General features: G+C 33.9%; 5 protein-coding genes across 6 annotated transcripts; 2 read left to right on the forward strand and 3 right to left on the reverse strand.

Annotated features, from left to right (window-relative positions):
* The first annotated feature begins 300 nt into the window (after positions 1-300).
* LOC108457176 (protein STRICTOSIDINE SYNTHASE-LIKE 13) lies at positions 301-2,438 on the forward strand. The gene is made up of 4 exons (XM_017756078.2): positions 301-975; positions 1,145-1,429; positions 1,529-1,696; positions 1,875-2,438. Exons 1-4 carry the CDS (start codon positions 608-610, stop codon positions 2,272-2,274), a joined length of 1,221 nt encoding a protein of 406 aa, XP_017611567.1. The 5' UTR covers positions 301-607; the 3' UTR covers positions 2,275-2,438.
* A 98-nt stretch (positions 2,439-2,536) lies between these two features.
* On the reverse strand, positions 2,537-6,748 carry LOC108457175 (probable transcription factor PosF21). 2 transcript variants are annotated; one of them, XM_017756077.2, is made up of 5 exons: positions 5,614-6,745; positions 4,261-4,393; positions 3,990-4,074; positions 2,981-3,369; positions 2,537-2,783 (listed from the first exon to the last, which is right to left on the reverse strand). In XM_017756077.2, the coding sequence occupies exons 1-4, from the start codon at positions 6,270-6,272 to the stop codon at positions 3,005-3,007; spliced, it is 1,242 nt and encodes a 413-aa protein (XP_017611566.1). In that variant the 5' UTR covers positions 6,273-6,745; the 3' UTR covers positions 2,537-2,783; positions 2,981-3,004. The 2 variants fall into 2 exon arrangements, with proteins under 2 accessions (XP_017611566.1, XP_017611565.1); XM_017756076.2 differs by having other exon boundaries at positions 2,537-3,369; positions 5,614-6,748.
* Positions 6,749-10,599: 3,851 nt separating this feature from the next.
* LOC108454542 (probable hydroxyacylglutathione hydrolase 2, chloroplastic) lies at positions 10,600-15,441 on the reverse strand. The gene is made up of 8 exons (XM_017753039.2): positions 15,248-15,441; positions 14,137-14,319; positions 13,039-13,242; positions 12,556-12,679; positions 12,246-12,346; positions 11,849-11,923; positions 11,657-11,755; positions 10,600-11,137 (listed from the first exon to the last, which is right to left on the reverse strand). The coding sequence occupies exons 1-8, from the start codon at positions 15,299-15,301 to the stop codon at positions 10,991-10,993; spliced, it is 987 nt and encodes a 328-aa protein (XP_017608528.1). The 5' UTR covers positions 15,302-15,441; the 3' UTR covers positions 10,600-10,990.
* A 998-nt stretch (positions 15,442-16,439) lies between these two features.
* Positions 16,440-22,813, forward strand: LOC108457238 (probable dolichyl pyrophosphate Man9GlcNAc2 alpha-1,3-glucosyltransferase). The gene is made up of 6 exons (XM_017756192.2): positions 16,440-17,062; positions 17,148-17,334; positions 17,423-17,530; positions 19,594-19,755; positions 20,476-20,728; positions 20,819-22,813. The coding sequence occupies exons 1-6, from the start codon at positions 16,647-16,649 to the stop codon at positions 21,313-21,315; spliced, it is 1,623 nt and encodes a 540-aa protein (XP_017611681.1). The 5' UTR covers positions 16,440-16,646; the 3' UTR covers positions 21,316-22,813.
* On the reverse strand, positions 22,081-23,542 carry LOC108457239 (60S ribosomal protein L38-like). Its single transcript, XM_017756193.2, has 3 exons — positions 23,384-23,542; positions 22,640-22,823; positions 22,081-22,270 (listed from the first exon to the last, which is right to left on the reverse strand). Exons 1-3 carry the CDS (start codon positions 23,510-23,512, stop codon positions 22,248-22,250), a joined length of 336 nt encoding a protein of 111 aa, XP_017611682.1. The 5' UTR covers positions 23,513-23,542; the 3' UTR covers positions 22,081-22,247.
* Positions 23,543-24,329: the final 787 nt, after the last annotated feature.

Below are 24,329 nucleotides of genomic sequence, written 5' to 3' on the forward strand. Positions count from 1 at the left end.
GTTATATTTAGAAAATACATATAAGATAAATTTGAAATAGTTTTTCAATTAAAATTATAAATTAAAATAATAATATTAAAACTATCATTTAAAATATTATTATTAAATATTTAATTCAAGATTTATTACTAATAAAGTTTATTGTAAGATTAAATTTATAAATTTTCATTTCTGTCCCAAGAAAATATTTAGTGAATCAAAGGAGATAATGTGATTTTTCAAATATTTTAATGAATATTTTTAGATGTGTAAATAAAGTTTTCAATAAAGGGTATTGAAAGATTGAATTGTTTTGACATTTCCCAGAATTAATTAGGTTTCAATTTCAGGTGAAAATAATAATCGAAGTGTAAAAAAAATGAATGAGTAAAAGCTCCATGGATGAATCTTTCTCATAAAACAAACATGACCAACAATAAGCAACCTGCTTTCATCATAATATCAAAATATAGTTGGAATTATCATATCAATTGCATGTTCTCTAACTTCTTAACCAATGAATTCCTACCCATGTCTTGTAATGAAAAAAAAAAGCACTAAATTAACCACTAATTTCATCCTACCAGAGATATGATTGATCTTTCACAGAAAAAAAAAATAGACATCAATGGAGCAAAAAGGCAAACATAAAGAAGAAACATTTTTGCAGCACCCAGTTTTGTTCATCGTTGTGTTGGTTTTCGGTTTCGTTTTGATGGATCCTTTTGAAATCGGTCCGGTCGGTGGGATCGAGTTTAGGCCTGTGAAACATGACATTGCACCATACAAGGAAGTCATGGCAAGTTGGCCTAGAGACAATAAAAGCCGGTTGGGAAATGGGAAACTCGAGTTTGTCGGCGAAGTTTTCGGTCCCGAATCGTTGGAGTTTGATGGATTCGGTCGTGGACCTTACACTGGATTAGCCGATGGGCGTATTGTTCGATGGATGGGTGAGGATTTCGGGTGGGAGACATTTGCCATTGTTACATCAAACTGGTGAGCTTCTTTCAATCATTTTGTTTAGAACTTTGATGGAAATGAAAATCTACGGATCTTTGTTGCTCGGATTCTTCATTTTTCGAGTCTGAGCAACATATGGTCGGATAGATGATAAGATATAACCTTAATGCTAATTCGTGGTGAACATGTACATAAAAAAATAAAGGTCAGAGAAGCTATGTGCTAGAGGTGTGGACTCAACAACATCAAAGCAATGGAAACATGAGAAATGGTGTGGTAGACCATTAGGCCTAAGGTTCAACAAAGACAGTGGAGATTTGTACATTGCTGATGCCTATTACGGATTGCTCGTGGTTGGACCGGGAGGGGGACTCGCCACACCATTAGCGACTCATGTCGAAGGGAAGCCAATACTGTTTGCTAATGATCTGGATATCCATAAAAATGGTTCAATCTTTTTTACTGACACTAGTAGAAAGTACAATAGAGTGTAAGTGAACCAAATTCTTAAACATATATATACACACATGGATACATATGTACATATATATATACAATGAAGGGTTACTTACAGAAGATTATTGAGCAGGTATCATTTCTTCATATTGTTGGAAGGCGAAACGACCGGAAGGATTCTCAGATATGATCCTCCAACAAAGACAACTCATGTAGTTTTGGATGGTTTAGCTTTTCCAAATGGAATTCAGTTATCTAAGGACCAGAGTTTCCTTTTATTCACTGAGACTAGCAATTGCAGGCATTTCCCATTTTCATTTTTTCCTCTCTTTCAAGTTTTTATTTCTTTTCTTTTTTGGATACAAACGAGACCCTAATCTTAAAATAAAGAAAAGATTGCAAATGTTGAGATTCGAATCTTAAAACTACTTGCAAACCCATTGGATGCATTTTGATACTGATTTTTGCCATGGTGACAGGCTAATGAAATACTGGGTTGAAGGTCCAAGAGCAGGGACAACGGAACTGGTTGCACATTTGCCTGGTTTTCCAGACAACGTAAGAATAAACGACAAAGGTCAATTCTGGGTAGCCATAGATTGTTGTAGAACACAAGCACAAGAGATCCTGGTTCATAACCCATGGATGAGGAGTTTATACTTCAGATTACCCATTAAAATGAAGATTTTAGCAAGAATTATGGGGATGAAGATGTACACTGTAATCTCGCTTTTCGACGAAAATGGAGAAATCTTCGAAGTCCTTGAAGATCGAAAAGGTGTGGTGATGAAGTTGGTGAGTGAAGTTAGAGAAGTTGAAGGGAAACTGTGGATTGGAACTGTGGCTCATAATCACATTGCTACTTTGTCTTACCCTTAAAATCTCTTTCATCTCATTTTACATGACACCTCTCTTATATATTATGTTTGCCTTAAAACTCTTATAACTATGTGTTCTATAGCTATCTTTTCCTTCGATTATGAACTTTTTAATCCCTGTTTTTCTCTAGTTTTATCAATGAATTTCCAGCAATGCTAAGAAAACCGGATTAAAGATCAATGAATTTCAATCAATTGGTTTAATGTTAGAGATGCACATTATCAACTTTGAGTCAAAAAAATATGAATTGGGTTCAATGTAATTTGTTCAAAGTTCAAACTAGCCCGTTTTCTTTACTCCGGTAAGGCAGATGGGCAACTAAACAATGTTGCCAAACACTTACAAGACAAGCTTAAACAATACTACAATAGTCATAAAAACTAGACATAAACAAAAGCATTGTGCCCTGCAAAATTCATATAGGAACTTTGTAAGCATCATAAGCGAATAAAGCTCGCACGACAAGTTCATCCCTATCTAACGCCTCAACAGCAGCTCGGCCCTTCAAACTAGCGATGAAAGCAAATGTAACAGATCAAAATCGGATAATTCCAGAAAAAGATATACTGGATGATTATATATACCTAGAAATAAATGTTATATAGAAATGCCTAGAGAGATAAAAGAGGTGTGAAAGAAGAAATGTCCTATCTAACAATGGACTGTTAACCAAAACTTGGAACCAATTGTGAAGAGCCATGAATACCTGGCCCTACGGACCATTAACTCCTCAATCATTTGATGCCGTTGAGCTGACATCTGATGAAGATGGACCATCTCTTCGGTTGGGGGAAGGCATGGATCCTCTAACTCTCATCTCCCCTGATTGCTGTTGGTGCTCTTGTTGCAGCTGAAGTTGCTGCTGAAGTTGATGCAGTTGATGCGGTGGGAACTGATGCTGATGCTTTTGCAACTGAATCTGTAGTTGCTGGAACTGCTGGGCCGTTAGAAGAGCCTGCATAGCATGATTATTTGGGATGTATTGCTGACTAGCTCCAAAAGATGCAAAGTTCATCATTGGTCCACCATTTGGCATAGGTTGGGCAGTCAGCACCTTCAGATGCTGGATTTCTTCTTTCAGTGCATCATTCAATGCTATCAGATAACAGAAGACAAATAAATCAACATAATATGGACAACAATAAAAGCAGCTGAAAACATTAACAAGGTGCTCATAGTAGAACAAATGGCATTATATTCCCAACTAATATGCAACCCAAGAGTAGAAAACCTACTTTAAGAACCATTCCATTACATAGACAGTCTGAGGTACTGTAAGTGTAAAATGGATATTAACAAGCAGTCCGCAAAAGGTGTAACCTACCATAACATCAGTTATAATATGAATATCCAAGGGAAATAATGTATTGGGGTATTTGCAATAAATACTCTTTATACGTCCTCACTGCACTTGAATTGATTCATCAAGAAAGACTAACAAGCAGACCTCTCAGCCCCTCTCTTCCCTCATACATATGGCCTCATTACTATTAAATATCTATGATGGTAAGTATATGTAAAGAACACACATCCAATGTATTGTGGATTCAGTCTATTTTTTCTCTCTTGACTGCCCATCCGCTAAATTCTCACACGCAAAACCTTTCAAATCCCTTTCCCTTATAAGGAGGACAATAGACAAAAACAATAAGGAAAGAAAAGACAGTAAGACAAAGATTTAGGTATTTGAACAAAATATTTTGAGAGGTGCTCACAATCTTGCAAGTAAACCTGTTGCTCCATTGTTTGTAACCGCAGTTTCAACTCACTATTTTCAGCACTCATACCACTGGAGTCTTTCTGCTCATAAGTTACCATGAGAAGAGTCAAATGAACCATTAGATAAAAAAAACATAAAAGTAAGAAAGAAAAGAAAATGAAGGTCCAATGGAATATATAAATACATATTTATGACCAATGGAACCCATGAATGTGGAAAACATTTAGCAAAGACACAAAGAGAGGGGCCAGAGCTGATGCAAATACCTGTAGTAGAGTCAGCTGAGCAGCGAGCGACGTTGCTTCTGTTTGCAATGTCTGTATTTTCCGTTCAAGCTCAGCTATATACCGCATCTTTCTTTCCTTTGACCTCGCAGCAGACTGCCTATTCGCCCAGATCCTATTGCATGGCAAAGACAAAAAAACATATCAGGATAACAACGTACATTTCAGTTCTGGAAGAGATGAAATCTATAGAAAGGTAGAGATTCCTTAAACCAGAGGGGAAGAAAAGGAACGGGAGGGGAACGGGAGGAGAATTATCAAGAAACACGAACACGGGAAGATAAAAGATATCAACTATAACATATGAAACTACACTAGTTTCAAGTTAAAACATAATCTCATAGTGATCTCCGCCACACATCTTTATAGAAACGGTCTCGAGTTAAAACATAGTCTCATAGTGATCTCTGCCACCACATCTTTATCGAAACGGTTTCAAGTTAAAACACATCTTTATCGAAACGGTTTCAATTTAAAACACATCTTTATCGAAACGGTTTCAATTTAAAACACATCTTTATCGAAACGGTTTCAATTTAAAACATAATCTCATAGTGATCTCCGCCACCACATCTTTATTGAAACAGTTTCAAGTTAAAACACATCTTTATCAAAACGGTTTCAATTTAAAACATAGTCTCATAGTGATCTCCGCCACCACATCTTTATCGAAACTGTTTCAAGTTAAAACATGGTCTCATAGTGATATCCGCCACCACATCTTTATTGAAACGGTTTCAATTTAAAACATAGTCTCATAGTGATCTCCGCCACCGCATCTTTAAAGAAACAGTTCCAAGTTAAAACATGGTTTCAATTTAAAACACATCTTTATCGAAACAGTTTCAATTTAAAACATAGTCTCAAGTGATCTCCACCACCACATCTTTATCGAAACGGTTTCAATTTAAAACATAGTCTCACAGTGATCTCCGCCACCACATCTTTATCGAAACGGTTTCAGTTTAAAATATAGTCTCATTGTGATCTCTGCCACCACATCTTTATCAAAATGGTTTTGACCAGACGACAAAGCACTTAATGCCAAACTTTAATAACAACTACGAAGTTAATGAGATTATATGAAGCACAATTGCTTCAATAACAGGTAAAACATTCATATTAATTCTACATTCAGTCATGAGTTACAACACGCTTACATTCCAAAATATAGTGACCAAACTCATTGTCATCATTAATACTTACTGCCAAAACCCCACAAACTTTCCTTATAAACGCGAATTTTTAATTGAATTCATAACAAAAGAAAATGGTATGGCAGTAAAATTCCATTCACTTAGCAAATATAAGAAATTGAAATGAAAAACAAGATACCTCTTAGCACGCTTGGGATCAATAAGAGCAAGCTCAGCAAGCTTAGCAGCGGACATTGCTTTCTTAGAATCAGCAGGCGTAACCTCATCCGAACCAGAGAGGAGCATTTCGGGCTTAATACTTGTCGACCCATCCATCGACTGGCTATGTTGGTGCCTAATTCTAGGCTTCTCAGAAGACCCAACACCAGCACTCGCATTTTCCTCACCGGACGTTGCCGTCCCTGCTCCCATACTCACCGCAGCCGATGGACCAGAATTTGGAGCAGTCATTGCCGACGACTTGCCAACCTGAAACATTGAGGTGACGGAAGAAGAATTGAACTTATCGATATCCAGATACATAGACAACATATCGTCCTCCGTTTCATCGGAATAGGAAGGCCCGTCCGCTGCCCCAACGACGCCGAGATCACCATCGAAGTTAATATCATCAGGAAGAGTTATGATTTCGGAATGGGCACGGCGGTGACCTAAATTCTTCGGTGGATTATCAGGCATTTTGCTTATATCGTGACTAAAACGATTCGAATCCGAAGTTTGACCCAAATTTCCCGTTTCAGATATCGTATTTGAAGTGTTTGCAGCATTTCCGGAAGATGAAAACCCCGGAACTCGACCTGACATTGGCGGTAAACATGGAGATTTATCCTTTTCCATTTTAGGAAATATATGAACTTGAAATTCCGAAAAGGAATAAAGAAAACCCAATGGAGACGACTTTCACAAAGTAATTACGTAGAAAGTAAAACCAAATTGGGAATTCGGTGAAGAAAAGGGAAAACAACAGCAAAGAAAGAAGATTTTCCGGGAAAATGGAATGGATTTCAGGGACAAGAAAATCTAACAGTAGATCTTCAAATTAAACAAAGGAGAAAGATGGAAACAACTCACTAAGGAAAATAGGAAATGGGAAGGGAAGGAAAGGAAAAGAGGAATCGGGGAGAGGCGGAGAGCAATTGTCAACATGGATGAGGAGAACAGAATCGAATCAAGGAAATCACATGGTGGGAAATGTTTTTCCAGAGAAAAGAGAACGAGAAATCTGAGACAGTGCTATTTTATATAAAATAAACATAAAAGGGAGTTTTTTTTTTTTTAGAATAAGAGAATTATTATATGAATTTTGAGTAAATTACCAAATAAAACCTATAGGCCGATTTTTTTAAAAATCATTGGACTGGGCCGTGTTTGCTAAAACACTTTCTGTTGATGTTGTTTTCAGGGAAAGTTGAAAAAAAAGGCTTCTAGTGGGAATTTCTCACGAACCAGTAAAATGCGTCTACGTGAACACGTTTTCCCAATGATTACTTCCAGTGGCTATTTAAATAGCTGTTGCCCTCCAATGCTAAAAAAAAAAAAAAACTATAAACCCCCACATTTCTCACATTTCTCTTTTAAATCTCTTAATTTTCACAATCCACCCTAAAAGATCTCTCAAATTCTCTCTTAATTTTTTTACTAAAATTCTATTTCTATCTAAATTCTATTTTTATTAATATTTTCAAGAAATATTTTTTATTAAAAATTATTTTGTGTTCTATATAATTTAGCAATGGTCTGGTCTCTAATCCGTCTTGATAACAAGTACATCTCCGTCAACCAATTGAAAATGGTAAGAATAAATTTTAATCTTGTTTAATTTTTTTATTTCATTGTTATATTTTAACTTAATATTTTTTATAATTTTTAAGTAAATAGGTAGAAGATCGAATTTTACAATGTCATATTCGTAATCTACTCGGTCATCCATCATCGTTGGTCGAACCATACTTGAGAGAAACTGGTTTTTGGCACATGGCCCTTGTAGGCTAGGGGTGTAAGTTGGACCCGAAACTCATAAGCGCGTTGGTGGAGAGGTGGAGACTCGGGACGCACATATTTCATCTTCCATGTGACGAGTGTACTATCACTCTAGAGGACGTGCATTTACAATTGAGGTTACTCGTGGACGGGTCAGTAGTCACCGGGTTTGTTCAGTCTGCTGATTGGGGAGCCATATGTGGTGAACTTTTGGGTACGGCTCCAGAGACGATTTATGAAGGTCGGATCGAAATGGCTTAAATACGAAAAATTTTCACGTAACTGGATGAGGATTCGACTGAAGTCTAAAGAGAACGATATGCTCGGGCGTACGTCATTCAGATCATAGGGGGTATCCTGATGCCGGATAAGTCACGGAATCTCGTCTATCTTAGGTGGCTGTTGAAACTCGTCTATTTTAGAGCAGCAGGCATACTTAGTTAGGGGGTCCGTTGTGTTGGTGACATTGTACCGGGAGATGTGTAGGGCGACGCAACCAGGAAAAATCAAAATTGGTGGGTTACCTTTTACTACTACAATCATGGGTTCAGTTCCGATTTCCATTTTTACTTCTTCGAGCGAACTACCCGTATACATTCCCACTCGTAATAAGGCAAAATTTAGTAGATATTACCATGATTAAATTGATTTAAATTAAAATTATTATGCTAATAAGTTATTTAAATAGGTGGAACCATGCGCCGAATCACGTGGGATTACCTACTGAGCTTCAAGATATACGGCTTTTATTAGACCAACGATCGGAAGCGGGGTATGTATTTATTTAATTTTGAACTATATACAAATAACGTAGTCAATTTCGTATTTAGTAGTATATATCTAACTAATGTTTTTATCACGTTAATATAGTTTGAATGGACACCATACGAGGTGCTTGTGTAAAGACGATAGGGTTAGAATATGCACCATATGTTGGACTGTTGGACATCCATCCCCGATGTTTTACACGCCTGAGCATCTACTTTCCCTATGATGTCGACACCGACGACGATGTATAAGCCATCTATGTCTCAGACACCGACGGAGAGTCCGCTCGTTATCCAGTTGGTGTATGAGACTCAACATAGTTATGCTCATTCGTCGTTTGTGATGTAAACACCTCCAAAATCTTTGTTCTACCAAGGTGAGTCATCTTCTCAACCACATATTCCAAGATTGGAGGATGCACGATAGCAACCGAGAATGCAAGGATCACAATTGACCGAAAGCGAAGAAAAGGAGCAACCAATACCACAACCCCGCCCAGAGGCAGAATAAAAAAGGAATCCAATGCGTAACCATCGACCACCTCGATATGGCACAAATTCTGATCGGCGTATGCACTGATTAATTTTGTCCTTGTATCGAACATTTATATTGTATTGATGATATTTATTATTATGTTTTTAGAGGAATATTGTTATCATTTAACAAAATGCTAGTTGATATTTGTTATCATTTCACAGAACCGCGCATTTACATACTATAATGGAATTGATATTTGTTCTCTACTTTGCATGGTCCTTTTGATGTGGACATAGTGGCATTGTATGGCCCGAGTTCCTACATCACCCGCATAACCTTATTGGTTTGACCTGTCTCGAATATCCATATTGTCGCGTATTCGAGTCGACGTCGTTAAAACATAAACTCTAACCATAAAACCATAAAACCCTAATAATAAACCCTAAAACTCTTAAATTTTATCCAAAACCCTAATAAAGTGAAAGCGTTTTTCTGAGTTTTCCCTAAAAACGACACCAGTTGGAAGCATGTTATAAAAAAACGGCCCATTTCCATAATTCTTTAAAAATTCAGCCTATTTTCATAATTTATAAAAAAAGGCATTATTTGGTAATTTAATCCTAGCTTTTAGATGCATGTTATTTACATTCCCCAATTTTGGAATAGATATAAATATTAATTAAAAAATATTATATTTGAAAAATATTCCTAATAAATATCTTTATTGAAAATTAAATAAATATTTTATTGAGATAGTGCAGGGTTTTTTGATTGATTGAAAATAAATTTGAATTTGGTTAAAATATGTTATAATTTTTGTATTTTTTAAAATTTAAAATTTAGTTCATGTATTTTATTTTTATAAATTTAATTTTTTAATTTTTAAATTTTAAAATTCACGTTCAATAGTTGATATTGTTATTATTTTTGTTAAATTTATTGGTATCACATTTTAAAATAAAAAAATATTCACTTAGTTATCATGTAATTAAAAATGATGCTAAATGTAACAAAAAACATAAAGTTAACTGTTGGACTTGAATTTTAAATTCTAAAAGAATTAAATTCTTAAAGATAAAGGTGTAGTGGCTGAATTCCAAAATTTTGAAAAGTTTAAGGACGAACTTAAAAATTTATTGTGAGTTTAAATTCTATGTTTCATATAAAATATAAAAAAGAAATAAAATTATTTTAATAATAGGCAAAATGTATTTTATATAGAATTTTTCTTTTATAACTTCACAATTGAATTAATCTCTAATTAATTAGTAGATGAAATTCAATCAAAGAATTGATATTGATAAAAACAAAATGATATTATTTTTAGATTTTGCAGCAATGTGAAAGAGATACACTACCCATCACCATTTTTAGGCTATATAAAATACTTCATTTATTTTTCAACTCGTCCAAGCTTGCTTTAATACATATATTGCATTACACAATTCTTAAAGCTGGTATAAATTCAAGTTTTTATTCATCAAATTCTATTTATTTTTTAAAAATTGTTTTCCATTACATGTACTACAATCAATTTCCTTAATCTTCTAATTCAATCATATTTTGATCCAATTTTCTCTCATTTATTTTTTAACCTCTCCGATTCTATTTAAAATCCATTTTATTGGTGCTTTTATTATTTTAATTTTAATTATTTCAATCTTTAAGAAGTTTAAAATATCAATGAAAAATACAAAACGAACATCTTGAGAATTCAATTTCAGAACTTTAAAAAGAAACAAGAAAGGGTTAATTCCCGAAGAGTCCCCAAAATATCACCGAGATTCTTACCAATCCTTGAACTTCAAAAAATTCTAATTCGATTCTCAAATTATCAAAATTACATGAATCAGACCCTACCATTAAACTTAACCAATTTGAATCTACCATGAAATATATTTAAATATGTATGAGAGTTATTTTCTTTTCTTCTAACACATTTGTGCAATAAGCAACCATGTATTTGCAATTTGATCCATTTAACATCCAAGCTAATGATACGATAGTAAAGAATGAATTTGGGTTTTAAGAAAGTGTATTGACATGCTAAACATTATTACATAACCTATACACAAAGAGGAACCGAGTATAACTAAGGGGTATTCCGTAAATTGATCCCTAAACTATACACTTAAAAACAAAACATAAAATACTAACGTGACATGATCAACTAATACTAAAATCACAATTTAATATTTGATCAATTATGTCACATCAGTATTTTATGTAACAGAACTAACTCATTCGTAGCTAAAATAATATATGTTGAGGGATCGGATTTACCGGATTGCATTCGGGGACCAATTTTTGTATTAACCCCAAAAGTAATCCTAGAAATTGTCCTTTGCTCGACGGATGACACCCAAGGCTTCTGCTTCATTCATGGTGGCTGGAATATCTAATGCCTGCCGGATTTCTGTACTTGACGTCCGAAGGAAGGGATTGCATGCCTTCTCTGTCTTTAACGTAGTCGGAATCTGAAACAGCAAGTTGATAATCAACTTATCATACAAAATTTAGATAGAATATGCAGCAACAGCATCGACAAAATGGGTGCTTGCTGCCAAGCTAGTACAGATGGAGTCAAACTACGGCATAGTGCAGTTCCATAATATGTTAAATCAAGAAAAATGTATACGACACGGGCAAATCAAATAGGGAAATATTGCTCATATCAAAATAACCAAACTGTGGTCAAACCAACAAACTGTCCTACGTCAAAGACATTAAGGAAAAACATGATTCACGACGTGTTCTCAGTCAAATATGGTGTAAAGAATGTACAACATGCATGCAAATGTATAGATAGCAAGTGCAAAAGCCGTTTATGTCTGTGCATGGAAGAAAAAGTACAAAAAAAGACTGGCCCCAGGCTCAGTCAAACAAAATAATGCTCATTTATTGACAAATTTCATGATCTAATCCTTGGATGAATTGTAACAAGAACACAAAATTAACAGTTGGAGCATAATTTTGATGTTAAACCCAGAAATTACCGTAGGCAATCCTTTATTGCGAAGTTGAGTTACATGGGCCGCATACAACCTAAGCGCCTCGTTCTTGGGTTCTATAGATAATGCAAATTTCGAATTACTCTGCCAAAATGGGTACACATATTGGTTAGTGCTTTTCAGAATGCCAATTTGGGGGAAATTAAGTGGTTGGTCCCGAAAATTAAATAGACTGACCAAAGTATATTCATGACCACAATATACATTTGTACCATCAGGCAAAGACATGATCCTCTGAAGGGAAGAATGCATCTGTGGAACAGAATTCAGCCATTATGATACTATCAAGAACAATGAAGAAGATTTGCCCTAATATAAAGATCACAATATGTTACTCAAATTTTACATTAATTCGGAAATAATTTTAACTTCATGAACCTTCAATAGTAAAGGAACTAATGTTCAAAAGCTATTTTGCTCCAACTATTCATTTTTCTTGAATAAATGGAAAAACTTTAAAAATCTGAATATACTATGTTGGACACATACGCATATCCGAAGCTCAAACCCGAGTCTTGAGTAGCAATAGCATAGTTGTCAACTAAGAGATCATACATGATAGAAGCTAAATTACCTGCTCTGGAGTTCCTTCAAAAAGCTTGCCACATGATAAGCTGAATAAAGTGTCTCCAGTAAATATTGCTCCAGAACCCGGAAAATAGAAGCTTATATGGCCTGTATGACACTTTTTCAATTTAACAACAACAACAACAACAATAGTAATAATGACGAAAGGGGGTTTGAAGGAATAAACAACCACAAAGCTTGCACAACCAAGACTGACTTTTCTTTTTTCTAAATTCAAGTGTTATTGCATTGAATTGTGAAATAATGACAAATATTGAATTCAACGATTTTCGATGGAAATGACTAATGAATCAAACCTCGGGTATGGCCAGGAGTTTCAATAACGCGCACCTCATGACCTGCAAACATCCACTTGTCCCCATCTTTTAGAACAATATCGATTCCAGGAATCCTATCTTTGTCTATTCCTGAACCAATCACCTACATGAAGAAGAACATTATTATAGGTCATTATCTATTCCCAGAAATGGGTGTGATGTTAGATACAGGTAAGTGTTTGACACTAGAATGTAATTTTAAAAAAAAAAATTCTTAATGTATTTGGAGGGTCCTTCGAGGGTCATATATACCTATACCCTATTTGAATATGTGTCAGGGACAATTGCCAGTCCTTGAAGAAAGATAATCAGAGCAACATACCCATCATTACGAGAAAGATACAAAAACCCTATTAGACTACACATGGTTATTCCATTTAAATGTTCCTTTGAAAGGAAATTACTCATCTGATATGAGCTGAAAAGTGATAGAAAAGTTACAAGGAGATGACATTTTCTTACCTTTGCACCATACCTTGCTTTTAACTCTGCGTTCCCACCAGTATGATCATGATGGTGGTGGGTATTCAATATATAAGTCAAATTCCAGTTTTTCCGACTCAAAGTATCAATAATTGGCACAGCTTCTGAAGGATCAACAACTCCAACAGTGCCTGTGTCCGCATCATGTAAAAGATATGCATAATTGTCTCTGAGACATGGTACCTAACAAAAATAACCGTAAGCTAAAAGTTCGTATCTAGTATATGGGTAATGTATATGAAATCAGTTATTATAACCTTCAACAACAACAAATTGAAGAACTTCCATTTCAAGTTATAAGCATAAACAAAGTTACTCCAACGGCAGAATCTAGGAAATCGAGCATGAGATTCAATATCACTCTATCAGCTCAAACCTAAGAGTAATAGACTACACAGTTTCCGTCCCTTAAAGAAAGCAACTCTAATACCTGGTAGCTCGGTTCAACAAATTATAGGCATCGGTTGGTAAAGGTATCAAGCTACTTCAGCAGGGGCCCATTGATACCACCTATCTGATGCTCCCACTTCTCATTTTTTTTGGCACCCATATCCAAACATGGATATAAGAGATTAAGAACCTCTGAATTTCATTTGGCAAATTCCTTTTTTTCCACTATTCCAACTGAAACGGTCTTAAGAATTTGAAAATAATTAATAAGAGAATGGATGTACCTTAAATTTCATATTTTACACATTGTCATTTCACCATTTGAACTCCGATGTCATCTTACTCATTTGAATGATGACGACCAGCTAAATACCTTAAATTTGATGTTTCGCTATTCAAACAAACATCTAAGTATTCAAAACAATCAGCAAGAATGAAGACACAGAACCTAATAGATCAAGGAGCTCTAATCCTCAACCTGACCCCCCCCCCCGGGCCCCGGTCCTAAGAAAATGTGAACTGAACTATTTTGCTCATAAAAGCTATGTTTGAAGGCATCCTTGTTAACAATGGCAGAAGATCTTAAAAAAAAAAAAACACAAGGATGGCACCAGAACGGGAGAAAAAAGTGAAAAAGATTAAAACTGCACATTCAAAACTGAGAAAGATGGAAAGCAGTGCACTCACCAGTTCAATTTGTAAAGAGGAAGACATGTTTGAAACACTGCAAAACTCTGCAACCCTAAGAGACCGACTTGCTCCACGCAAGGTTTTGAAGGGTGTTGATAATAACCGCATAAAGCCATACACAAGACCCTTCCTAAGGCAAAGCTGTCTCATGCCCGGCCACAAACACTGTCCACTCCTCACCTAAAACATCACAAAACAGGCTTTCAAACTTAAATACCATAAACCAACACATATGTAAGAAAAAGTTCCCACAACAAAAATCAATGAATTTCAGAGAAGCTCTGCAGAAAATAGTAATACAATATCACAAAAAAGTGATTTGGAACTATTAACCAGATTGTAAACCACCAATCATTTCTCATTAATACATAGTACTACTCTGCATTAAATGATTTCAAATAGTTCATATCAGCATACACTACTTAATATATATATTTATATATATGGACACAGCAACAAGTTCAACTGTTCGAGTTCATATCGAAGTTGATGCTTTACTTTTATGAGTTGTTGGAAACAATTCGTACCATATAATCCAGAAAACCAAAACTCCAAAACAAGCCAAATAAACTATACTGAAAATAACCCCCATTTGCATACAACATTTCAAGACAAGACAAGACAAGATTCATATAAAAAAGTGGTGATAAAATAATTTGCTATCTTTTTCAAAACAAGTTTAAATTGTTCTTATTAAGGTAAAACTATAGGAAAACATATGTCTAAATTTTGGAAGATGAAATGAAACTAAGAAAAGATAGTTAAAATTATAATATAATAACATAATACAAAGCCAAAACTCAGCCTTCCAATTAAGCAAAACTAAGACTAACTCTAGGCCATATGAAGAGGGAAAATAAAGAAAAATGAAAAAAAAAAAAACAAAATCAAAAACAAATACACCCATTTCCTGAATTAGCCACAGCAAGAATTGTCATTTTCCTAGAAGGGCTAGAAGCAAAAATCAGATCTTTACCACTATATTTTCATTTCTCTTGCCAAAAACAAAGAAATAATTTACAAATTGAACATATGAAAACGCAAACTTGCCTAATAAAAAAGCAGAGGAAAAAGAAAATCCAAGAAAAAGGAAGGAGAGAAAGCAAACCCTGGAACAAGGAAAGGAGGCGACAGCAGAAGAAGCCTTACAGAGCATTTGCATATCAGTTTCTCTCTCTAAAATGGGTTCTCCTTTTCCAGAAAGTTTACTCAGTAGTGAGAGAAAGTACGTGTATTTATGGGCTGTCACTCAATAATGAGCGAGTTTTATTTTGGGTGCCTGGGTGGTTAGATTTGCCTTTGAATATTGATATTGTATGGGGTTATTTTTATTATTATGGAAATTTTATAAAATAAATAAAATTTAATTTTTAAAATAGTTAATTTTAAAAATTTTTAAAATATTTTAAAAAACTCATGTTAAAATTTTAAAATTATTTATGAAATAAAAAATTATATTACCATTATACTAAATTCTCACCCATTTATTATATTTAAATAGATTATTATCTTATAAAAACTTCGCCAACATGTTTATAATAATGAATAATAATAAAATATTAAAAAATTTTACATCATTTTAAGCTTGAGAATTTTTTTATTTAATTGATAATAGAATATACTTAATTGAGTCAAGCCTACGAATAATATTTATACACTTTATGTTTGATTAAACTTAGCTTAATTTTATATTCTAAAAGTTTACTTAAATTCATTTATATTTTTAAATCTATTTATATTAATTTGTTTTTTTCTAAACATATTATATTTCTATTTTATATTTTAAATGTTTTTCTATTCAATATTTAAATATACAACTTAACATATTTATTAGTGTTTACCTAGTATTATATTATTATATATTTTATTTTATGTGTAGTAATTTGAATAATTTATATTATGTTTTGAATATTAAATTTTAAAAATTATGATATGATTTTTAACATTATTGAAACTCACGATATAGTTACTAATATCTAGTTTAAAGCATTTAGATAGTTGAGTTATTAATTATAATTAATAATATAATGGCAAGTTAAAGTGATACATTATATCATTATTTTAGACAAAATTTTAAAGCAAATTATATTAATCCTTATTTTTTTCCTTTCTGAGCTATTTTATATTTTAATTTCTTTAATTTAAATATACATTTGGTACTTGAATTTTATATATGCTCCCAAATTAGTACTGAGTATTTAGAAAATTAAGAAAAATTTAAGTCTCAACATTTTAAAACTTTTTGGATTAAACCAAGAAAAACCCCAAATTGCCCATGTAGGTCCCAACAATTAAGTTTACGCATTTTTATTTTTTACAATTCATTTGATTCGAATCAATATTCAAATGGATTTCATACTTGTAAACGAGGCTTAAAATTTAAATGTGTATTGTAAAAATATAGACCCTTAAAGGCTAACCTCGCTCTAGTACAGATCCATACTCGCCACCGCCAGCGGCAGCTTCCGACGAGGTTTTACTGACGGAATGAACTTTACGGCACAAGAATGAAGAGAAAAGGAGAAATGAAAAAAGTTATAAAGGTTAAAGATAAGGTCAACGATGGTCAAGATGATGATCCTTGGTGGTGGTTAGTTCAAGAAGGGATCAGACCCTCCTTCCTTTGTATATCCCTTTTCGCGCTATTGGTACGTGTCGCTGTTGGTCTTCACCCATATTCCGGTGCCGGTACTCTGCCCAAGTTCGGTGATTATGAGGCGCAGAGGCATTGGATGGAGATCACTCTTAATCTTCCACCAAAAGATTGGTATCGCAACAGTAGTGTTAACGATCTTTCTTATTGGGGTCTTGATTATCCGCCATTAACTGCTTACCAGAGTTACGTTCATGGGGTTTTCCTTAAAACCTTCGATCCTGACTCCGTTGCACTCTTCACTTCACGAGGCTATGAATCTTATCTTGGGTGGGTTTTCATTGTTTCTACGTTTAGGTTTGTAGATTTTCAATTTGTAGGCATTTGACTGTGGTGTTTGGGCACGTATTTGCAGGAAATTTCTAATGAGATGGACTGTTTTATCTTCTGATGTGCTGATATTCTTCCCGGCAGTTCTTTATTTTGTGTTGGTGTATCGTTCGATGCGGTTTGGCATGGGCCAAAACAGCGATGTAGCTTGGCACATTGCAATGATTTTACTGAACCCATGCCTGATCTTAATCGATCACGGTCATTTTCAGGTACTTTCAAGCCCTTTTTTCCAGTCTACTTCCACAAAATTATGAAAAATTATATTGGATCTTGATATTTGCTTGGTTCCTTTTGCAGTACAATTGTATCAGCTTGGGTCTTACCATAGCTGCCATTGCTGCAGCACTCTCTCAAAAGGATCTTGTGGCTTCCGTGCTATATTGTCTTGCTCTCAACCATAAACAGGTAATTTATGGTTTAGCTATTGTTTTGCAAAATTTTAAGTTTTCAGGTTTTCTTCAGATTTGAGAACTGTTTGATCAGATGTGTGATTTACTGCATTCGTGGACTGTTTATTGTTTCTCATTAAAAGCTCCTACTCATATTGTTGTAGGACAAGCTAATACTAGAGTCCAACTCTTTTTTCAAACATGGATAGGGGGATATGACCTTTAAAGACGTCCAAATATGTGGAAAAATCTAAAAGAATGAACATAGCTGTATTGGACACATACTCTTATCTGGCACTCACATGAGTCTCAGTACCATAGAGAACAAGTAACTTAAAACTCAATTTTCAGAAATATCGATCTTTCATTCGTCAAAAGCCCTTAAAACTATTAGAACTTGGCATATTTATAACTCAACTGAACCTTAATAGAAACATCAAGTATCAATTATAGCCCTAAAGTCCTAATTTGTAGAAAAGAAGAAAATAGTATACATGAGATTTTGATTTATTTCAAATTGTAGCCCTAAAGTCCAAAATGCAATGTGATACGTGAACTTTGATCTTGTGTAATTTTATAGAAGAGATTTTGTCTTTCAAATTTCACAAAGCATTAACATTGTTGTGGACATAGCACAGCCACAGTTGCATATTGCTTTACAAACACTTATATTTATCTAATATGAAAATAATGTGTACAATTGACTCAAAATTAAAGTTTTATGTGTATGATTGAGCCAAAATCAAAGTTTCATGTGTATAGTTGTGCAAAATCGCAACACGTTGGGTCAAAATTCATGTGTAAATCTGAGATTTGTCCCATAGTAAATACACTACATAATTTATAATAGCCTAAATAAACGAAGGTTATCATTAACCATATAATATATAAAATAAAGATAACTTAATCTCCTAATAACTAGCGGATCTGTGTTGTCCATTACATTTCTTAACAACTTTGTGATGTCCTATAATCCTGGATGGTTGATAAATGCTAATAGATGTGAAAGGAAGGATTTACATTGGCACATGTTGAAGTGTAGATCATTTGTGAGGTACCACATTGAAGATACCTTTTCAAGCAGATTTTTACATCATTTTCATAAATGAGTGGTGTATGACTATAATTTTATTGAGGTCACTGCTACGGGAAGTTTTGTGATGTTTTCTTTAATTTTATAATTTAAACAACATTGGGAATAATCAGATGACAAAAAAATTAAGAAAAAAGAAAAATATAGCTATTATACTTTTGCTGGACAAGGTTTCAGCGTGTTGTTTAATGTTAAATATGTTGCATGGAAACTCTCAATGTTATAAGAACTTGTGTTAACCCCATAGGGCCTTTTCTTGAGAATACTCTTTTATAGGTATACTTTAAATTCTGAACATGATCAAGCTGTTACCTGTTTGAGATTTTTGTTATTCAAAATTATTCAGAAGTTACATGCACATGCTGTGTCATGTGGAGCCCCCCCTTCACGATGTTATAAGTTGTTCAGAAAATGCCCAGCTTTATTCCTGTAACCTTTGATTATAGATCCATGTAAAAAAAACTTTGCTGATGACTGTTATGCTTTAGCTTAGGAGATGAAGGTCCTTGTAGGTGCTGTAACAATATTAGCTTTTGTTGCATCGCATGTGTCTATCTGCTGGAATCTTGAAAAACCAGCAAGCTTTATAAGAACTGATATTCTAATTTGGGCCATGGATGACCTGATTCTTCTTTGGTCTGGTTATATGTCTTAGGCTTTGCTTGGTGGAAAAGATGGAAAGAGGTAATTTAGCGGAAAGATTTCATAGCCACTTTCCTACTTTTTAGCTTAACCATTAAACTAAACATTTTTCCATCCTTATCCTACCAAGAAGAGCCTTAGTGAAACTGTTTGGATATACTAGCATGAAGGCCATATTTCAGTTAAGAAGTGAGAAATCCAACTGTATGAAATAAATTAACATGAAAAATCAATACATCCACTTAAAATTTATTTGTTATTTGTGCTATGTAAGATGTTTATTTGTTGATATATTCAGGATTAGAATTTTAATATGGGTCTTCCTATGTTTTTATGTTTTCCAGATGAGTGCATATTTTGCACCTGCCTTTTTTGGCTATCTATTGGGTAAATGCCTGAGGAAAAAGAATCCACTGCTCGAGGTGACAAAACTGGGATTGATGGTTATAGGAACATTTGCTGTCGTCTGGTGGCCATATCTTCAGTCGAAAGATGCTGCTTTGGCTGTAAGTGGCAGAATAAAATCCCTTTATCTTTTTCCTTCTTGTTCTCTCTCTAAATTTCTTTACTCCCTAGTTAGCTTTCTGTTCTTTTATAGCTTGCTCTTATTATTATTTTTAATAGGGCTTCTCTTTTCCAGATCTCTTCTTATATATGAAGAATTCATGCTTGCTAGAGAAATAGACAGACCCATGTTAATTACCTTTTATATTTTTTTTATTGAATATACATTTACTTATGGGATTTATTTAGGATTAGTAACTATATCTGTTGTTAATCTTTTTGTCAGACAAGAGGCCAGATGCTTCTGAATATTTAATCATATTGCATCTAGTTGGTGTGGAGCTATCTTTTAAATGATATTGGAACTCAAGGCCAAAAGCCCCTGAGATTCACCCATCAAAGTATCCCATATGCTAATAATCTTGTCTGGAGAGTATAATTGCTTGAGGACTAAATGAAACTCATGGATAATTCCCATAACGATGGATAGAAAAAATTCCGTCACCCAATAATTTGTTATATTCCATTTTACCAGAGGTGACACATCATATTTATAGGGTTGAATACCGAGTTACTGACACACCACTGCTGCTAAGCTGGTGCCTGCAAGTAGCTTCCATTTTGTTGAAAGAAAATTTTCTCACTGGTTCTTAAGAAATTGAGGTATTTTAGTCGTTTAAGAATGCCACTGTGACTTCCTCTAATATGTTTGCCTGTTGCAGGTTCTATCTCGTCTTGCACCATTTGAGAGAGGGATATACGAGGATTATGTGGCTAATTTTTGGTGCACCAGTTCAGTGCTTGTGAAATGGAAAAAGTTATATTCTACACAATCATTGAGGATTTTTAGCCTTGCTGCAACTCTTATAACATGTCTGCCCTCAATGGTTCAACAAATCTTTGCTCCGAGCAGTAAGGGTTTTCTCTATGCGTTGCTTAATAGTTCTTTCTCGTTCTACTTGTTCTCATTTCAAGGTATGTATTTCCTTTCGATTTTCGTCCTTCTAGCCTTTTTTTTTTTTGGTACCAGTTCTCAGAATCATTACTTGTCCTTGAAATATGCAGTGCATGAGAAATCTATTCTGCTTCCGCTTCTGCCTCTTACCCTATTAGCCCTGGAAGAAAGTCGCTTGATATTGTGGTTAACACACTTCGCTATGTTCTCTATGTTTCCTCTTCTACACCGGGACAAACTGGTTCTAGCGTATATGGCTCTTTACGCGCTCTTTATCCTTGTGTATTTTGCACCCTGTGGGCCAGGTGGAAGATGCCACGGCACCAAGACTCTCAATAATACCCAAAAGACCAAGAGAAGTGAGGATTTCATTACTTCCATTACTTTCCACCCGCTTGTAATGGGCTTTCTTGGTTTGTGCTCTCTGATTCTGCATGTTATTTACCTAACCATGCATCCTCCGAATAAGTATCCTTTCCTTTTCGAAGCAGTGATCATGCTTATCTGCTTCTCTCAGTTTGTCTTGTTTACTTTTTACTTCAATTCAAAGCAATGGATGTTATCGAAACACCTAACATCAAAAGATCAACAAAAGAAGCTTATTTGATTGTGCACTAACATTAACTTTATGAGACTGATTTTTACTGGGATGTAGCAGCATATTGATTTGTTAGTTCTTGGTTGATGATCACGATTTACATACATGCATGTAGGTATGCTTTCTTGATGAATTGGTTTCGAGTATACAGAACTTATGTTTGTCTCTTACTAGATGTTCTCTGGCTAAACTTGCGCCGTCATAATGTTATTTTTATTTGGTACCAAGTCGGAATTACATTAACAGTCTAAATTTTGGTCACTGGGGTGTCAACAAGGTTCCTTAAACTCTTCTTGTTGACACCGGCATAATGTTATTTGCCCTTTATGTCTAAATGAGTCTAAGTAACACTGCTTCATAGTTTGATTTCTTCAACAATTCTAGTCTTAGTTCTTTGTTATTTATATAATTAAATGTGTATTTTTAAACTGAAATTTTGAGCTCCAATGATTTAGTTAGAGATTTCAACAACTGTATGTTAATAGAAAGGCTGAAAACTAATTGAAGTGTTGTTTTGATCCGAAGTATAACTCTGTAGAGAAGGGTTGGAGCGGTTAACAGTCATTATATTAGATTTATGGAAATGATGCAAAATCTCAATACAATTCGTTTAACCATTAGATTTGATGAATTCATTGATCTAATCATGTCTAGAAGTAGTGCTTAATCTATAAACAAAATTAACATTAAAAAATAAACTATACTTGCAACATCTGCAACTTACACAAAGATGATGGAAAATTTTGACAATTATTGAATTCAACAGAAAATCACTTTTGTTCAATCTCCCAATCAATTAATTTAAAGAGTGCCAAGGTTTAATTGAACATGAAAAAGTACATCCTCCAAACACCAAATGGCGTGAAATACAATAAACCATAAATCAAAATCTACATTTCTTGGCCTAGTAATTGAATAACAGACTTGGAGAAGCACTATTTTCACAGATCTTGGACACTCAAACCTGCAAATATGAAAAAGAATGGGAGGTAATGGTCAACACTAATGACCCAGAACATCGAGATGTTACAATAATAGAAACAACACTAAGAATGAAAGGTATAGTCAAGGCCAAGAACGATAAGAAAGAACACTGGGACAACTTGTAATGTTGCAAGAATGACAGCAATGGCAACAATACTTCATTTCAACTATGTATGTATCTACAATTTTCTAACATGCTTGTTCAATCAAGAAAAGAACAAAGGGAATGGTCGGGACCAAGAACATTGAGACGGAAACAATAAGTCGTTGCATCTACAATTCTATAACATGCTGGTTCAATCGAAACAAGAAAACAAGAGACTACTTCCAATAATGCATATCTATCTACCTGGAGGAAGGGACTGCTTCAACTTGTCGGCTTTCTCAGCATCAGACACACAAAGTGTGTACAAGTACTTGGAGCAACGGACCTTGAACTTCACTACATCTTTGCTCTTTTTGATCTTTACCGAGCGAGCATCTTTCCTTCTAGCAGTGAGAAGGAAGTCCTTGATCTCATGAATTTGCTTAGGCTGTCCATCATAACATCTGAATCAGAGATCATAACCACACACAAGCATAAAAGGTGACACCTCTACTCCGACTTCATTTTTCATTCGAGAATTTATGTTCGATATAATAAGACCCTCCAAATGAACAAACACAAAGGTGACAATGTAGCAAATAAACAACTCAAAAGAACAAGGCCTAAAAACACAAATTGTTATTTTCACAGATGAATCAAAGTTACAAAACCAGAGCTCAAAAATCAAAACCCTAAACCCAATCAATATTTTAAGCAACCCCATCGATGGAAAGTACTAGTTATCATAGTTCTACAATCCCTAGAACTATTAGGGCATAAACCCTAAACCCAATCAATATTTTAAGTAACATTATTCATAAGTTGTCAAGGTTCAATCCCACTTCAATTAGGGAAAAAAAACACAGCAGTAGGGAAGCTATAAACATAAACAAGAAAAAGGATCCGAAGTAATAATCAGCAATTAACGTAAGATGGGGGAAATGAGCATCAACTGAAGAACAGATTCAGAAATATAAAGAGAGAATTGAAGTGAGAAATGAAATTAACCATTTTGGATTGAAAGTTTTGGAGACTTTTTTCAGTTTGAAACGCAGCACGCGCCGAACCTTTAGATTCTTTGGTATCAACAAAATATAGGATCTCCTGACAAAACCCTAGAAGATATTTCCCTCGCATTGCCCGTTTTGGCCTTGGTTATATAATTTTACTATAATACGTTCTCGTTTTGGCCTTGGTTATATAATTTTACTATAATACGTTCTCGTTTTGGCCTTGGTTATATAATTTTTACTATAATACGTATCCGAGGGCAGAACACGACTCAAATTATTATTTAACAATAAATATGTTTTAATTTAAATTTAATTATAAAATTCCTTTATATTAGTATAAACTTGATTTTATTCTACTTGAAATTTGTTTAATTAAAATAAATATTTGATTCATTAGAATGAAATACAAAAATAAATATACTTATTTATGTCGACTTATAACGATAGTGGACTAAAAAGTAATGGTGATGGATAAAATGTTTATAGATTAGGTAATTCAATTTGTTTTGGATTAAGTTTAGATTTATATTTTTCAATCTCTTGCAGCTGGTTTAACTCTGTTTATAAATAATAAAATTATAAAAATAAGCTTATATAATTAAATTTAAATAAAACAAAATTTTGGTATATTATTTTTAAACCATAAAATGAACTTAGGTCAAGCTCAATTTGAGCTCAAAATATTTTTTTTAAATTGAGCTTCAACTTTAACTTGGATAATAATTTTTATTGGTCAGGCCAATATGACCAAATTAAATTATACTTACCTAAGCTTGAAATATGAGCTTAAATGACTGAAGCTCATTTTAACCCAAATATATTTTTATTTTAAAAATATTTATATTAATTTCAATTTTATATTTAATAATTTTCATTTTATTAAAATTTTTAAGTATAGGTAACCTAACATATTTTAAAAAGATTTATATGATTTAGTTTTT

This window comes from Gossypium arboreum, chromosome 9 (assembly GCF_025698485.1).
Source record: "Gossypium arboreum isolate Shixiya-1 chromosome 9, ASM2569848v2, whole genome shotgun sequence".
NCBI classification, from domain to species: Eukaryota; Viridiplantae; Streptophyta; class Magnoliopsida; order Malvales; family Malvaceae; genus Gossypium; species Gossypium arboreum.